Genomic DNA, 18,137 nt, shown 5'->3' on the forward strand with positions numbered 1-18,137 from the left:
TGGCAGCTTGCTTCTAAATAGGTATCTGTTGGAGGCAAGGAGGAAGTTACCAGTGCTTCATGATCTGAATTACCACCTCTGAGACAGCACGGATGAATTTTGAAGACCGTGATTCTGATAAAGCCTTGTGTATAGACTGAATTTCAGTAGCTCACTAAGTAATCCTCTTTATCTTTCCAGGTATCGTTAAGATTACTGCTACAGTTAATAAAACAGTCCAGAAAAATATCTTTTCTTATGCAATTTTCACAGTTCTCCTGCAAAACATGACAAATGTATGGAAAAGTAGCTGAAGACTGAGAATCTCTGAAAATTCCCTTCATGTTTTAAATTACTGGTCATCTAAAGCAATTTGATATACTGTACATATACATCTTGACATATTAACAGAATACAGGAAACATTGGTGACCTTACCTTGATTCTATCAGTGTTCTAAATGTTCTTACTTCCGCGTTTGAAAGACTGATCTTTGGATTTTAATCAAAAAACTCGAATAAAAATCTCCCGTAAGACAAGCAAAGAACGATTCTTCAGTCTCAAATATATTGATAAAGCTCGAAGGTATTCTTTCACCAGGTGACTAAGAGTCACTTAGTATAAATGCCTTCAGGTTACCTGCTTAAGTTAGGAAAACATTTGAGAGCAATGAAGTAGTAGCACTTGCTCTAGTAAAAAACACTTCGATCAACATTAGACAAGGTGGGTTTCTGTAAACAAGGCAGATTTACTTTTAGATACTTACATTGGTAAATCCTCTAGGATGGATATAATTAGACTAATTTAAATAAAATTATGTTAGTGTAATAACTTGTACCAAATTATACTCACAGCATAAATTGTACCAATCAATGCATAAATTTTCTGGTGTAACTGTTAACTTGTATAACAAAGCCAGTAAGTGATGTTAAGAAACAGATCATGCTGCTAGTTGCCACAGCTCTGCCAATAAAGGGGGGAAATCAAACCATGAAAAGCTGTCGTGATCTTAGTTTAGACAAAAATTTTAATCCACAGAATTCCAGTTGCCTTGTGTCCATTTTCTGAGAAAACACGCATCTGGAAACAAGTAACTCCTCATCCTCAAAAACCTCTCTGTTATTATAAACTTGTCTATATTCCTAGTGCTTTTGCAAGCACACATCTTTGCCTACCAGAGAAACCTCACAAATAAAACTTTGGAACCCACGGGGAGATTACCTTATTGGGTTGCTAAGCACATCTGTCTGATGGTAGTTATTACTTGCATAGGGGGGGAGAGAGGAGGAGGGAGAGGAACAGCAGAAGGAATATGTACCAGCCTCTTAAGCCACTGCAGTTCATGATTTATTAACTTCAGCTGAACTGCCTTTGACAAAGACACTGGGTAGGCAATTAGGATCAGTAAACCTATTCAGTTGTTCCAACGCAAGTCACCAGAGTTTTTAGAAGTAAGTTTCAGAAATAAAATCTATTTTTAAATCATCAGATACAACACTAAACTGAAGCCTTTTTTTTTTTGGGCAGAACCTTAACTGAAAAAGCCTGCATGTTGTTTCAAACCAGGTTAGAAGACTATTCAAGTTATAACCAAGTCACTTAGCAGAGTAGAAAAGCCTTCGCTAGAAAGCCACTTTAAGAAAACTGACAGATGAATTCTGTCATGTTCAGCCCAAGTGACTGACATTCATTCTGAACTGACTTGTCCACCTCAGCTCCTCCAATGCCAAAAGTCATTGTCCCTGAGGCACCCAGAAAGTCATTCAAGTTGAAACAGCTGCACAAACTGAACAGAACAGCAAAATACCTTCAAATATCTTCATAACACTTTCTATTCCTTACTTCATCTGCCTACATTAGAAACCTAGCAGACACAGCTAGAGAACTTCCCAGAGATCCCACCTGTATCGTGCCTGCCTCATTAAAACATTCCTCCTACATTCCAGAGACACTGTACATGAAAACAAGTTCTAACCCAGCAAATGAGCGTGCTGTCTCTGAGGACTGAGATGCTAAGCAGGTCCCTCCATACAATTACTCACCCCAGGAAAGAACAGGAGGAAGGACAAGAAGAAATCAGGAGTGAGCAATGCTTACAAGCAAGAAGGTGGTGTGAGCTGTTCAACTATTAGGATAGCACATCTCAATCCTTGAGGTGTGCCACATTAGGCAGGAGAAAATACAGGACTTGGGTACTAAGAGGAAGCACAAAATTTTTATGTGGATGAAAAGACTGAAGATCACTGCACCAGCATGCATACCTTGAAATCTAGAGCTGGTCTGGAGCATAAAAATTCCTTTGGAATTGCGCATTGAACACTACATTCTCTGAGAAATTTAGTCAGTAGTATTTGATGCTCATTCCTAATAATGAATGCAGTTTCAACAACTTTACCCTCAATTCCTATGTAGCATAGTTTCACAGGTATAAAATATTAAGCATGCTACCTTTTATTTTCACACAGGCATGCTATGGAAATCAGTTCACAAGCATTTGTGAAGCACGTAGAAACACATATGACAACACTACAACAAAGAAACTCATAGTGTTTTACTTAGTATGAGGTTTGGACAACATATATTAGGTAAGATCAAACCCTGGGTGTGGAAAAAATTCAAGCAGTTCAATGAGCAGCAAGAATATGGATACCTGATTTCTTTTAGGCTTATCTCACCGTTGATTAACGTCTGTTCCTATTCAAGTGGAAGCTTACAGAGTCATCTTTCAACTCATGCACAATGTTCGTGCTTGCACAGTAATCTTTCAAAGCACTCATGTATTTCTTTTCTCTATTGGCACTCATTTTTCACAAATATTTAAAAGAACAAACATTTGAGACCTTCACTCATTCGTCCAGTTTCAACAGGTGAGTTTTAAGGCTATGCTAATTTTACAAGCATGACAGCATTAATCTTATTTTCAGTTTTTAATATAACTTTCTAATAATCTAATATTTACACATTTTACTTTAACTTGTTTCTAGTTTTACACCTGAATAGGAAAAATTGCATGAATTATTTCACATTACAGAAATTACTCAGAACAACCAGGAACACAAACAGTTCGTTTGTATAATCTACAATTTGTGTTACAAAACAGACTGGTTTGTGATACTGTGATTTTTTTAAAGCTGTTGTGGTGTAACAGTTTCAGAAAAATAGTATTTTCACTACTGCTGTCACTTCAACTGTCCATGCTTTTCTGAAATAATTTAAGCAGATACTGTATTAAAAACAATTAGAACTAACATTGCCTATCATCGCAAACTACACAGTTACAGTTTTTACATGTTTTAAACAACCCATTTTTAATCTTTTACTTCTGTAAGTTCTCTAATTCCTTCACAGAAGGTCAAAGCCATTTGATTTTAATGTATTGGTTTCCTCTCATATTTTTAAGAACATCTTATCTATTTGTTGCAAGTAATATTTGCACCTTTGGTGAAAATTCTCTACTCCAATTATGAAAATAACTTGTATCTTATGGTTCTACATTCCTTGCTTCTTTATTTGAGAGCATACACATTTGCTCAAAGAAATGAAACAGGGTTTTTTTAAGATAATTCTCCACCCCCAACCCTGCCCTATTAAAGAGGAATCACACCTGCTACTTTGCAAAGCAGCAATGCAGGAATATTCTGGAATGGTTGTTTTTGCTTACTCTGTAACACAGCCACAGCCCATAAGGACTCAAAAGCTGTAGGGTCAGTTATTTCAGCCCAGCTTCCTCCTCTGTCCTTTCTCTTTTCCTTCTGGAGTCACTCATATGAAAAAAATAAACAAATTGCTTCCCCTTCTTACCACTTGAAAAAAATCAGTATTCAATGTTCACACACTGAACAAGGGGTGGGTTGTCTTTCTTATTCTCATCACTGCCTGGTACTACCATGATGGATAGTAGGATGTCTGGGACTACAACACAGGGTAAAGACATAAAAAGAAGGTTACACAGTGTGGTGAGCTCTTATTTCCAGACATCTTAATTTCTACTCCACTGTTACTCTCTTCCTATTTTATCCATTTGTAAGCTGCCTTCTAGGCTATAAGCCTTTTGAGAGAAGACTATCAGATACAGTATCATGCTTATACCAAAATAATAAATCCTAAAATCTAACTGAAGCTTCTAGAAATTAGTGCAAAATAACTAAAGTAGTATCAAGTATCTGCCAATGGTCCTTGGGTGACGGATATAAAAACGTGAGACTAATGAGCAGTAATTATGAAAACAAAACATATATTGTGTGAAGGTGTATGTATAGGTGTGTGTACATATATATTTATAATTTATCAAGTTTATTTATTTTCATTCAGATTCCTCATTAGGGTTGATTTTCCAATACACCTGCTGAGGCCAGCTGCAAAGGAAAGTATCTGTTAGAGGAATGGAAACACCAGCAACTGGGCAAGCATTTATAATGGCCAAGAACAGACCACTGATCACGTGCAAGGAAACTCTTGAAGTGCCATTCAGAGGAGTAAACAACAACAACATCCAACAACTCTCAGAGAACCTGGAAAGCTGGAAGTCCTCCTACTTCCCTGAATTCTGTGTTAGGTTAAAATAGCAGCAGTTCACAACAGCAGGATTGCAACCCAGCAATTCCACAGGCAAGGATCTCCAGGAAGGAAGTTAATTGACATTCACTGTGAGGACAATGAAGCAAACAGGCATTCTTTAACAAATCCTCTGATTCAGACTCTGATACCCAAGGCTGATCTCAAAAGGCTGCTCAGAAAGACAAAAAGGCTCATTTCAGCTGAGATCTTGCAGAAAAATCCTTGAATTTTACAACAATCTGGAAACCAAAAAGGAAAGCAAGTGCCACAGAGTGTCAGGGATGCAGACCAGGATTATCTCAGAGCAGTTTTACATTATATGAAGCACCAATACAGAACAAGGAAAAAAAAATTAAGCCTAGTTTATTTTACATGACAAATACAGCACACTGGAAATCGCTTAATGAGGGCAAAACTAGAGGAAGGACTCAAACATAATTTCTGCAGAACTCAAAAGTTAAAAAAAAACAAACCTTGGGCATTGATTACTATGAAGCTTTTTTTGTGCAAGTAAACACAGAACTGTCTTTATGAGTCTGAAAACAATCGATACAGTAAGCATGAGTTTACCCTGTTCCAAGTCCATTCACTAACAATTTACATTCACAGTTCCATAATTCCTGAAACCCTTCTACAGTACGTAGTTTCAATGAGGTTAAAGTCATCTGGCTAAGATTTCAGAAGGCAAGCGTCTATTTTTCAGTAGTACATTTGCTTTATGCAGAACCTTTCCATTTAAATTGTTTCCTACTAAAGCCTCTACACTCTTTGAAAAGTCTTCTGCTAGGAAATAGAGCTAAAAGAAGCAAATCAGTACCATTTTAATACTGCTCAAACAGCTGTATTGCTATTGTTGAGAAGGGCAAAAAAGCATTATAATGCTGATGGAACACAATATAGACAGACAGACAAACTAAACTTAAATTTCGTAAAGTTGAGAATATCTTCCTACAATTAAGAATGTGTTTCTGTAGTTAAGAAAAACATAAACAATGTTATTACGGTTCTCACAGCCTTCTTTTGCCAAAACTCTTCACCCAGTTCAGTCAAGTTTTCTCGTTACTACACTAGGAGATATTTTTAGTGTTTTTGAGCAATCATCAAACTTCAGGAGGCCTTTTTTTAAGAATTAAGACCATCCTAAAACCAAGGGTTATTTCAAGCAATGCCAGCATCAAATCTCAAAATGGCACAGTTGCAGTCTTCATTGGGGATCAGATCCTTTGAACAGTTTAAGAAAAGTAGGCAACATCACAATTTTTATGTTAAGAAAAAAATGCTTTTTGCATGCACACTTTTTTTTTTAACAGTAGAAAATAAAACTTTATGTCCTTGGAGTTTCACTTCATATTCGCCACGCTTGGCATCAACAACATTCTCACTCTAAAATATCTTTTTAAACAGCAGTTAAAATAATTCTGACATTTGAATTCGTAACATCCCCTTTGCTGTTGTTTCACTGGATGATTCATCCTAAAGCAACACAGACTGTTACAAGAAGTGTAACAACATTATTACTGTTCAACAGTAAGCAATGTGCAATAACACTCCTAGGCCAATACACTGGAGATTAGAAAAAGCCAAGGAACCACAGGTATAAACACATGATGCAGTATCTTCCCACTGAAGACAATTGCAAAAAGTAGAAAGTCCACCTTGTTTCAAATTACAGCATTGAGAATGATGTTTCAGCCCTACAAAGCTTCTCATAAAACATATTAACAGAAAGCTAATTACAAACTTTTGTCATGACTGGCTTTCATCAGCAAGCTTTTCTTTCAAATGCCACATGGCTCTACTGAAGCCTATTCCTAATCCATTTTCAAGACTACCAACTTAAACTGAGATCTTGGGAAAAGAAAGGAGGCCAGTTTTCTTGTTGAGGAACAGACTGAGGCTTCCTACTAACATCTAGGCTACATGAAACTTCTGAATAGGATACAAGCAAACAATTCCCTGGAAGACTTGGAACAGGGAGCTCACATTTGCAAGAGAACCTGCCAAAGCCGTGTAAGAGATCTGGAGCAGTGGAAGGACCAGAATATAGCTCATTTGGCTAACATACATCACTTAAGTCTTTTTCGACTGTAAATTACAGTGTCCCTTACAACCAAAAAGCTGCTTGCCATACTGCCAAGAAAGAGCTCACGAGTATCCATTTCTGGAAGGACAGAACACACACAGTGCACATTCTCAGTAACGCCTTAGAGCACAGGGGTATTGCCAGAGGCTCTGCTACTTGAATCAAGAGCTGAAAGTAAGTGTGTCAGAAACAAGTATGTCAACCATGTGTTTCCTGGCAAAGGACTAACTTGGGAAACTATATTGACCATGGAAAAAGAAAAATGCCAAACAAAGCACTGTCCCATTAAGTTGAAGACCCATCATTTCTCATTCATCACAAGCAAGAGGTCAGTGTCTGAACACGTTCCAGCAGTGAAGTCAGATGAGAAACAGACTGCTGGGATTTCTTACTCTCAGGGCAGTACTCCACTGAGGCTGCCTGCTCTGGTACTTTTCTGGCAAGCTGTCTTCTACAGACTTAATCACACCTGTCAGCAAATGCACGAGTTCATTCTACAAGCTCTTCCACCCCTACAGCCGACAGCAAAAGATCTTGCACAGTCATACCCAGCATAAGGAGAGAGAATTCCAGCCCAAGCAGGCCATCGCTATTGCTAATGTACAGTACACAGCTGTTTCACCTGCCTTCCTAGACAATGATCTTGCATTTCTAATGTCACCCAAGTGCATTTTCTACATGAAATGGAAAGTGCCCAACATGGTGAAAAAAATCATCTTTTTGTATATTGGATGGGTCCTTTCACTTGAACCGAGTGATCTAATCAGTGCTCGAATTATCCATTTCTTTAATAAGAAACATCTCCATGGAGTATATAATGAAAAGTAAGCACACATGCATCTGTGGTATAATTTGGGAGATATCAGCATAAAAGAAAGAAGCAGCATGGCTAAGACTTTTAATTTTCTTAGCCTTAAGACAGGATAACCACCACCACACTTCTGGAACCAGGAAAAAGCTGTACTTCCTTTATTGTCATCTACAGCTGATAGGAACAGGCATCTTTCTAAAGCAATATCCTAGGAAAAGGACCTCTGCATGTAAAATGCAGTTTAAATGAATGGAACTTGCAGTAATCTCAGCCTATGCTCAACCCCAACTTCTACCTGCACTGGCGGTTCTGCCTAGACGGACACAGAAGCCTCAAGAGAAGAATGTGCAGCAAAGGAGCATTTCAGCTGCAGTTCACTGCCATGACTCTGGGGATTTTTGTGAAAAGGAAAGAAAAAGCAACACGCTCAATGGAGTTGCTGCTTTCTCCAAGGTTGAACTGCAACTTGTCAGTATGTACACAAGTATATATGAAAGAGTCAGAAAAAATGTAGGTAAGCAGAACCGACAGAGAGTAGAGTCATGAGGTGAGCAGATATGAGCCTGAAATACCTGTAGCCAGTGTTTATGAAGGAGAAGTGAGAAAGGACATTCCCACTGATCACAGGCTTGGAATGTAGTGGTGAGCAGAAGGACTTGGGACTGTAGGATATGGCAGAGCCTTAATAAATCAGCAAGAGCAGACAACTTCCAGAACCATAGATTTGCTCCATAAAGATGGCAATTTTGAGGCTGGAGAAAAATTTCAGGTGTCCCTTAGGCACCTGCAATGCAGACCCTTCAGAAAGTGCATGTCAAAGAGCATCAAGGTTTGTCTGTAGCCATAAAGATCCATGAAGTCTCAAGATAAGCAGAACAGGATGCCCTAACTGGACACTTCGAAGATCATGGTACTCTGTGGAATAAAGCTCTCTGAACCCAGCATTTTGTCCTGTAGTGATAGTGTGCTTGTAAGCACTTGCCCTGTTCACATATATTTCTCTAGCAACCATTTCTGCTACTGTCAGATGGGACAGTGGACTATACAGACCAGAACCTCTTGTCTGACTTAGTACCATTGTTTGTTTATATGAATAATTATATGGGAAACTCCTCACTTCTGGAAGAGTCTATGACTTGATTGACTTATTTAAGAAATACATTTGATATCTACACTAATGTCCCTTATCAGGCTAGGAGATACCGGATTTGTAAATACTATGCAGAAGAGCAAGGCTCTCTTAGCATAGACACTGAACATTTCTATCTGTTAGCAGGCTTGTTACTAGATAGAACTAGTTTAAACACTGGTAACATCAGAAAAAAGTATGGACATAGAGAAAAACACATTGAAAGACAGAAAAAAACAGCAGCAGGAGCAAAACGAAGACAAATACTAGCTGCTAAAAATGAAAACAGTAATAATAGCCTTGCTGATCAATGGTCACACATGGAAAATGCCAAAACCAAAAAAGACTGAGGGTCAACTCAAGGAAAACTTGAAGGGAAAAAAACGACAACAAAGAATTAAACTAGCAAGCATACAGTTTTATGTCATGAAAGATATCTGTGCACAAGCAGATTAATAGACCTGTAAAAGTTTGTCCCTGGTAGACAGCAAGAGAAAAAAGTAGAGGTAGTCAAGAACTGAAGACTAGAAGACAATATTCCAGCTTCTAGCCATTTGGTGAAGTACACAAGGCATAACATCTTTCCTACAAAACATGAAGGCAAAAATTCTCCATGGTCAAGCACCTGAGTAGTCTGCACAGCCACACCATAGAGGCACATACAGGCAAGCATTCAAAGAACAATTTAATCAACATTATAAAGGCCAGTCAAATATTTAATCCTAAATTTTCAAAATTCTGACTACGGACATAATGACAGAATAAAAAAAAAAGGTGAAACAGATGCTTATGTGAACACTCCTTCAGTATTTTCCAGAGTTGAAAGGAAACAGCATAAAGCCAGGAATGACCAAAGTGCTCTGGCTTTGGCACACTTAAATTTTGTCCTTCTTTTATGTATTTTTTCATTTTAATTTTTTTAAGTTTGGCAATCTAGGAAAAGGAGGAAAAATAATGTAATAATTCTTGGGGTTTTTTAATCTCTTTTACTACCAAATTTTTAGATAAACTGAAAATAATCAGTTGATTGGTTATTTTGTTATTTCCCTTCCCCTGCTCTCCTATCTCCATGTTTTTACTGCAGAGCACGTAAAGCGGAATTCTGCATGTAAAAACAATTTTACATTAAAAAATAATCTATATTTAATAAAACATCATAAAAGAAGCACATACTTTGAGAAATAGGTATCTGAAGCATTCAGTTCTGGTACTATATATGTTCGTCTTGCATGCAAAAGCCAACACGTTTCATGTTAAAGGAGATTATATTATTACTACTTATTTGTGTAATAATAATAAATACTAAGAGTCTATTTCAAGAGATAATTTATTTTAGCAAGTCTTTTAGGTGGTACTTTCTGATTCATCCTGCTATCAGTTTTGAGTTATACTATGGAAGGGTTGATCCCGCCCTATGGGAAGCTTTTCATTTTATTAGGAATTCTGAAGATCGCATTAGAAAAGACAATAAATTGCAAAAACATTAGCTATATCTAATTAAGATGAAAATACTTAAGGCAGCTTGTTTGGCATGTATATCTTCTTTCAAATTTTATCTTTGCTTTGCAGTTCACATAAGGAAATGAATGTTACATGAATAGGAACAAGAAAAAATTACTTACTCTTACAAAAATCCCTTACCAAAAGAATCGCTTATTCATAAAAAAGTCATATCTGAACCATGGTGTATTTTCACTTAATTATATATTTTTCTGAATATGTACATGAACCATCAAAAAAAATCTGTCAGTTCTTAAGCAGTAAACAGTTGCTTTTGCTAGATACCCCCGCCCTAAAAAAAATGCGGATTTCCACCTTCAAAGATTATAATTAGTAAGCACCATCATTACACTGCTTTGAAGTCTACCATGCAAAAAAAAATCCTGGCAAGGGTTTTGGCCCTCATTTTTTATCTTTCACAACCGATTTCACAATACTCTGACAGTTTAAGGAATAATAAAAGTCATTCAGGTGTAACAGACACCTCTGCTGAGATATATGGTTGATGGCTAGTCCTTTCTAGCCACGTGAAACAGTGCAGACCTACAGTAAAAATTTCATCCACGCAGACCCACTACAGAATTTTGCAGTATATTTATATATACAGTAAGCGAGGTGTGGATTCTACGAGAGACACCCATTTATTCATTTCACCGACACAACTGCTATCTCCAGTTGTTAATTTTATTTATAACATGAGAGGCCTTTATAAGCTAAATCTACATTCACGAAAACAGACAGACATCCACACACCTTTACATACGAATAATTACGTAAAACAGGGTCCCTTACTGTTTTCAGCTCTGCAAAAATACTGCAGTCATGAATTAAACATCACCTTACAAAGTTCTCTGTTTTGTGCCTGCTCTGGCAAGGTTTCTGAGAACACCGATTAGAATCTCAATAGCTTTGCATTACCTCCAACCTTAGGCCCACCAGCTGATCCTGGCTTTCTTGCACTGTTTGAAGGATTTCCTGGCTTTTTAGGTGCCGGAACCTTGAAGGCTGAAGCAGCTGATGATGGCCTATTTCCATCCACTGATTCTTCATCATCAAAGCTTTTGTCTAGAAAGGGATACATTAAATAAAAATACAACTATTAGAATAGATGTCTATTTATTTCCTAATCAAGTATTCTGCTTCACATTTCACAGAAATTCACAAAATGTAAAAATGAAAACAAGTATTCATCACTTTGTCGTCTCTCTCTGACCTAGGAATAAAATGACAATGAAAAATAAACAGCATTGTCTATACATTAAGTTCTTACAAAATATTATTTTGCCTTCATAATTAACCACTGCAAAACTGAACATAAAAATGAACCTTACACATTCATTCCCACAAAGGGAAAATATCTTTGCAGAGATTGAACATTTTTGCCCATTTCTGACTATTTTCCCCAAAGGAAAGACCTTAATATAATTTTTATCATTCCAGTCTACCAAAGACAAACGCTTCTCCTTTTTCTTCTTTTACTCATGCATGCATTTTCTGCTACACATCCTCCCACAATGTGTCTAACCAGCACTCCCTGTCTCTTTCCTTCCACCCAGATTTTTCAACTTACAATCGCAGATCCTCTTGCAGATCAGCCGCCTCATTCCTCTGATAGCTCTTCAATTCCCTCACCCTAGGACAGACCCAGCACCTCACATGGCCACACGCAGTAAATTCTCAATACCAATCAAAGATTCTATCAAAAACTGCTGGCAAACACCCTAGATCCACCACTGAGATTTCTGCCGGCATCTTTCTCTCCCTTCCCCTCACTAGGTGCCGCGCGACCAATGAGCTGCAGGGTGACATCATCTGCTGGGAGCCACCGCCGGAGGAAAAGGTGGAAATTCTCCATGCAAATAAATTCATTCCCACACACCGTATTCACCACTATTCCAATCCTTCATTAAAAAAAAATTAAGACAGGCAGACGATACTCTGGGGTTTGCACTCCTCTTTCCTATAATTTCAGGTTTGCGTATTTTTAATCAACGAAGAAATTAATCTCTAGCGACTAAGTAAGAAGTCTCAACACAAAACATTCAGCCTTCAAAAAAATCCCCAACGTATTCCAACAGTAGAACGTAACAGTTTCTCAATCCACTAAGAGAAGAAGGATTTATCTATAAACACAGAAAACACAGCAGCCTTTGGTTCCTATAATAAATAAAATGGGCGAGGCTGAGACACAGCTGCACTACAGCAGTGAAAGATCAATTTAGCATATTACCTGCTTTAAAACCTGCCACTTCTAAAAAAAAAAATTAATTACAAAGCTTTGCTATCTCTGGATTGGTGACTATTTACCCTTCGCTTATTCAGCACTTGCTCTCTGTGAAATGTCAGCTATATTTAATAACACAGCTTCCCGAAGGAAGGCAGCTTTCACTGAAAGGGTATGGCAAGGTTTTGTCCAACAGCATCTGCAGCACCACCAAATGTTACAACACTCCACGTTTAACATGTCCGATACCACTGCTGCTACACTTGGTACATTTTTCCAGCGTTAGCAAAAAGCCGTGTGCTGCACTAACAAATCTCCACGAGTAAAGATGGAACAAACCACCACAAGAAACATCTGGATGTGTATTGACCGTTCTCAATAACGTTATTTCCTTCTCTCCCACAAACACTGATTTTTAAGAGAATCTTGCTAAGAATAATCATGTTTGGATATGTAAACTCTCAGAGTCGGAAAAGGCATCAGCCTCCGCCCCACCAGCCTTGGTGTTGCCATGGAAACAGCATACGGGCTGAGGCAGAAAACATTTTGACTCCTGCTGCTTTTACTCTTAGTATCTTAAATAGAACCAGACGTCAAGATTTTTGAGCAGAAAAAAACTACTAATCCAAATGCCAGATTAAGTGCAATGCACTAAAGACTATAATAGAAACGTAAATAGTAATGGTTAATATCTAGGATAGCCACAAAATTACAGGTAACTTTAAATTAGCATTAAGTAGTATCTTGTATATTTGTAGACAGCATAAGCAGATCAACATTGACACATGAATACGCTATCAAAAAACTGATTAAAAGTGAAAACATGCCTTTCAAATAAAAATGGTTTTGTTGCTGCATTTTCAAGTTTAATAACAAAACAGGCCAGACTTTCCTGTTTCTATCCTGCAGCACTACAACGCAGCATTGATATGCAAACATTGCACAAGAAGCCTTTGAAAAAATAAAGTTATTTGCAGTACAATCTTAAAAACAGTGAATGAGCATTTGCTCATTTATGCAAAACCTCCTAATCAAGAAAAACCTAAAGCACCTCAAACAACAGTGTACTTTGGGAACAAAAGGCTCAGATAAATTAATTTTATTGTTAGCAAGATATTAATTACAAAGGAGTACTGAAAATGAAGAACTGTAGATGTTACTGCTCAACCCCAAAATACACAAACACAATTTCAGAACAATCCAAAGGCAAACATTCCCAGCTCCTGTTGTGTAAATTACAGGATGTTACACTGAACATGTAACATCTTGATAATACCATCAAATTACTTTGCCTAGCTAAAGAACTCCATGAAACGGTGGAGTTCAAGACCTGTAGGGCAGCGAGGAGAGCACTCAGCAAGCTCTCTGCCCTGGGCTTCAGCAGAGCAGACTGCGGTCTCTTCAGGGATCTCCTTGGTAGAGTACCACGGGATAAAGCCCTGAAGGGAAGAGAGGCCCAAGAAAGCTCATTAATATTCAAGGATCATCTCCTCCAAGCTCAGGGGTAGCACATCCCAACGAAGAGGAAGTCGGGCAAAACCACCCAGAGGCCTGCATGGATGAACAAGGAGCTCCTGGACCAACTCAGACACAAAAAGGCGGCCTATAGGGGGTGGAAGCAAGGACAGGTAGCCTGGGAGAAATACAGAGAAATTGTCCAAGCAACCAGAGATCAGGTTAGGAAAGCTAAAGCCCTGAGGCAACGAAATATGGCCAGGGACATCAAGGGCAACAAGAAAAGCTTCTATAGGTGTGTCAGTGACAAAAGGAGGACTAGGGAAAACGTGAGCTCTCTCTGGAAGGAAACAAGACCTAGTTATGTAGGATATGGAGAAGGCTGAGGTACTCAATGACTTTTTGCCTCAGTCTTCACTGGCAAGAGCTCCAGCTGCACAGCCCAAGTCACAAAAGGCAAAGGCAGGGACTGGAAGAATGAAGAACTGCCCACTGTAGAGGAAGATCAGGTTCGAGACCATCTAAGGAACCTGAAGGTGCACAAGTCCATGGAACCAGACAAGATGCATCCACGGGTCCTGAAGGAACTGGCAGATGAAGTTGCTAAATCATTCTCCATCATATTTGAGAAGTCGTGGCAGTCTGGTGAAGTTCTCACCAACTGGGAAACATAGCCCCCATTTTTAAAAAGTGGGAAAAAAAGAAGACCTTGGGAACCACCGGTCAGTCAGGCTCACCTCTGTGCCTGGCAAGGTCATGGAGCAGATCCTCCTGGTGAGTATGCTAAGGCACATGGAAAATAAGGAAGTGACTGGTGACTGCCAGCATGGTTTCACTAAGGGCAAATCCTGCCTGACAAATTCAGAGGCCTTCTATGATGAGGTTACAGCACTGGTGGATAAGGGATGAGCAACTGACATCATCTACCTGGACTCATGCAAAGCATTTGACACTGTCTCGCACAACATCCTTGTCTCTAAATTGGAGAGACACGGATTTGATGCATGGAACACTTGGTGAATAAGGAACTGGCTGGATGGTCACACTCAAAGAGTTGCGGTCAACAGCTCGATGTCTGAGTGGAGATCAGTCACAGAGTGGCATTCCTCAGGGGTCGGTATTGGCGCTGGTGCTGTTTAGTATCTTTGTCAGCAACATGGACAGTGGGATCAAGTGCACCCTCAGCAAGTTTGCAGATGACACCAAACCGTGTGGTGTGGTCAACATGCTGGAGGGAAGGGATGACATCCAGAGAGACCTTGACAGGCTTGAGAAATGGGCCTGTGAGAACCTCATAAAGTTCAACAAGGCCAAGTGCAAGGTCCTGCACATGGGTCAGGGCAATCCCAAGCACAAGTACAGGCTGGGCGGAGAATGGATCGAGAGCAGTCCTGAGGAAAAGGACTTGGGAGTGCTGGTGGATGAGAAGCTCAACATGAGCTGGCAATGTGCGCTGGCAGCCCAGAAAGCCAACCGTATCCTGGGCTGTATCAAAAGAAGTGTGGCCAGCAGGTCGAGGGAGGTGATTCTGCCCCTCTACTCAGCTCTCGTGAGACCCCACCTCGAATACTGCATTCAGCTCTGGAGTCCCCAACACAAGAAGGACACGGAGGTGCTGAAGCGGGTCCAGAGGAGGGCCACGAAGATGATCCGAGGGCTGGAGCACTTCTGCTATGAAGACAGGCTGACAGAGTTGGGGCTGTTCAGCCTGGAGAAAAGAAGGCTCTGGGGTGATCTTATTAGCAGCCTTCCAGTACTTAAAAGAGGCCTACAGGAAAGCTGGAGAGGGACTTTTTCCAAGGGCGTGTAGTGACAGGACAAGAGGTAACGGCTTAAAACTGGAAGAGGGGAGATTCAGATTAGATATAAGGAAGAAATTCTTCACTATGAGGGTGGTGAGGCACTGGACCAGGTTGCCCAGAGAAGTTGTGGATGCCCCATCCCTGGAAGCGTTCAAGGCCAGGTTGGATGAGGCTTTAAGCAACTTCACTCTAGTGGAAAGTGTTCTTGCCCAGGGCAGGGGAGTTGGAACTAAATGATCTTTAAGGTCCCTTCCAACCCAAACCATTCTAAGACTCTATGAATATTTTTTTCATACATTTAAAACATAATATTAACATTAGATTTAAAGCCTGCACTATAAAATAGTTTCATACAGTTTCTTAGTCCACACGAAACCTGGCTTTAATATCAAATTATTTGTTTAAAACGCATAAGTATTTTTGAGAGACATGGATTGATCTTAACCACTGATACAGATTGTTCTTAACTGGACTTTTTGTTACGTATGTTAAAGTAGATTTAAAATTAAAGTACAGTCCCTAAAAGTGTTCCAAAATTACAGCACAGTATGACAAACGTATAAAATTAATGGGTGAAAAGGATTTGTTTTAATTCTATTAAGGTTAAAGTGGTAACGCAGGTGAGTTTTCTTTTGTTGTGGGTTTCTTTTTAAATAAACATGAGCAGGAAAATTTTGTACTGCCTTTTACAGAAACCAGAGGTTTTCCCCACCCTTTCGGGCCTTTACACCTTTATTTCCCTAGGCTTTAACAACAGCATAATCCCAATTGATCTTCAAGGACGTTCCATTTTCAGAAAGATGCTGAACAGTATTTGTGAAGACCTGAAACCTGAAGTCTGTATTTACAACCGTTAAACACAAGCATTCCATTTGCTTCCAGTACGACCTGCTTTCCACGTGCTCTCACTCGTGCACAACAATATACTTGTTTGTATGTCTTAGAAAAGCACTTCCATATACTTCAGCATACAGAACCTCAGGCTCAAGGTGTAACTGTTATTCTGCAGGGATAATCAAGGCGCAGTTCTGCTCACGCCAGCTGAGCCAAACTTCTTTATTATGTGCCTTTGGTTAGCCAATGGACCAGGGCTGGAGCTCCCAACTGCCAAGTGCAAAGCATAATGACGGTTGTACTGTCAGTATCAAACTGTGACTGCAATGTTAGCTTCATGCAGTCCACAGACAAAATTAATTTCTACAACAGAAGTCATAAAAGCCTAAATATAACCGGTATTTCAAAGCAAATCTATCTGAAGGATGCAAAACCTTTTTCATTCTAAAATGGCTAGACAATTTTCATTCTAGATAATTTTAAAGGCCAAATATTTTCAGTGCATCGAATTTCACACAGACAAATATACCTGACAACTGAGAAGGCACTATCCAAACAGTATTTTACAACAAAGCTTTAAGCTTCTAAAAACAGGAATAAAAAGCTGTATGAATTGCTAGCAATGGACAGAATATCTTAAACAAGAATACACAATTAATGAAGGACACAAACTCAGTTAAAACTCACAAGACTGTTCTTGTGCTTAATATCTTCATTTTAAACCACAATGGGTAAGAAGAGTTTTGGAGGTAAGGACATCGCACAGAGAAGAGCCTGGAATCTAGTACTGTCAAAAGTTCCTGAAGAAACCCGACAAGCAGCATATGTTCTCAGTCTGGTAGAAGTTCTCTTCCAGATGAAGAACTTCAAAGCAGAAAAGAAAGAAAATTCAAGTTGTGTTTCTAACTTTCTGAATGTAAGTACAAGATCCAACTTCCAAGTATTAGAAGTTTTCTCTTCAATAGAGGAAAGAGATCTGTACTGCAGAGGAGTGTTCAGCAGGTACTATGCAGCAAATGAATTGGTATCAATGAACTGACGTGCATTTGTTTCAGAAAAGGAGTCAGAGGAATGTTTCTAGTAAAAAACCCACCAAACCAACCTCTGTGACACATCAGACCCTAGTTTACCACACTTTCAAAACTTACGGTTTATCAAAGTTATTCTATCCAGACACCACTGTTCAATGAGAAACACAGACCAAAACTCTGAACAATCACAAAGGTTTTAATACTAAAATTCTTAAGAAACAAACTACAGAATTTCAACTACGAATAACTAAAAGATATGCGATATATTTGTGCCCTGTAGCATTAGTCTTGGGAGACATTACAAATATATAGCACGTGTTTTTTCTAAGTATTCAGAGATATCAAAGGATAAGCATTTACAATTAAACTTTATACTCAAAGAACATTCTAGTACTCCCAATGCTAAAAACTTCTAAACAACCTATTTACTGTGATTTGGCCAGAGAGCAATAAGAGTAATTACAAACGTATCAAGAGACAAAGGACAATCTAAAACTTTACATATCTAGAGAGGAAAATATTTTGGTTTTAAAGAAAATTAAGTTAAAACATATTTCTTGTTACTGTAACTCAAGTCTTTCCCTTAGTTGGTCTTAAGATTCATAGCATTAATGTGATTTTTAATACCTAACATTTTCTAAGTCACAGTCAATAACAGAAGAAACACAGCATCATCTACACGGCTGTAGAAATAGATGATGATATATATTCTACTCATGCTACTCAGAAGCAG

The 18,137-nt window shown here is 38.8% G+C and overlaps 1 protein-coding gene across 44 annotated transcripts in view; it reads right to left on the bottom strand.

The window, feature by feature from the left end:
* Positions 1 to 18,137, bottom strand: part of CLASP2 (cytoplasmic linker associated protein 2) — a 152,895-nt gene that overhangs the window by 81,558 nt on the left and 53,200 nt on the right. For 24 of the 44 annotated variants that reach the window (XM_086615121.1, XM_086615112.1, XM_086615123.1 and 21 more), the window contains one exon: positions 10,977 to 11,123. In XM_086615121.1, coding sequence (XP_086471247.1) covers positions 10,977 to 11,123 — 147 coding nt within the window. Of the gene's footprint in view, positions 1 to 4,320; positions 4,324 to 10,976; positions 11,124 to 11,628; positions 11,663 to 18,137 lie in introns of those variants that run through there. The other 20 variants (XM_086615136.1, XM_086615133.1, XM_086615130.1 and 17 more) reach the window with 3 other exon arrangements.

Source organism: Tauraco erythrolophus, chromosome 7, assembly GCF_009769465.1.
Source record: "Tauraco erythrolophus isolate bTauEry1 chromosome 7, bTauEry1.pri, whole genome shotgun sequence".
NCBI lineage: Eukaryota > Metazoa > Chordata > Aves > Musophagiformes > Musophagidae > Tauraco > Tauraco erythrolophus.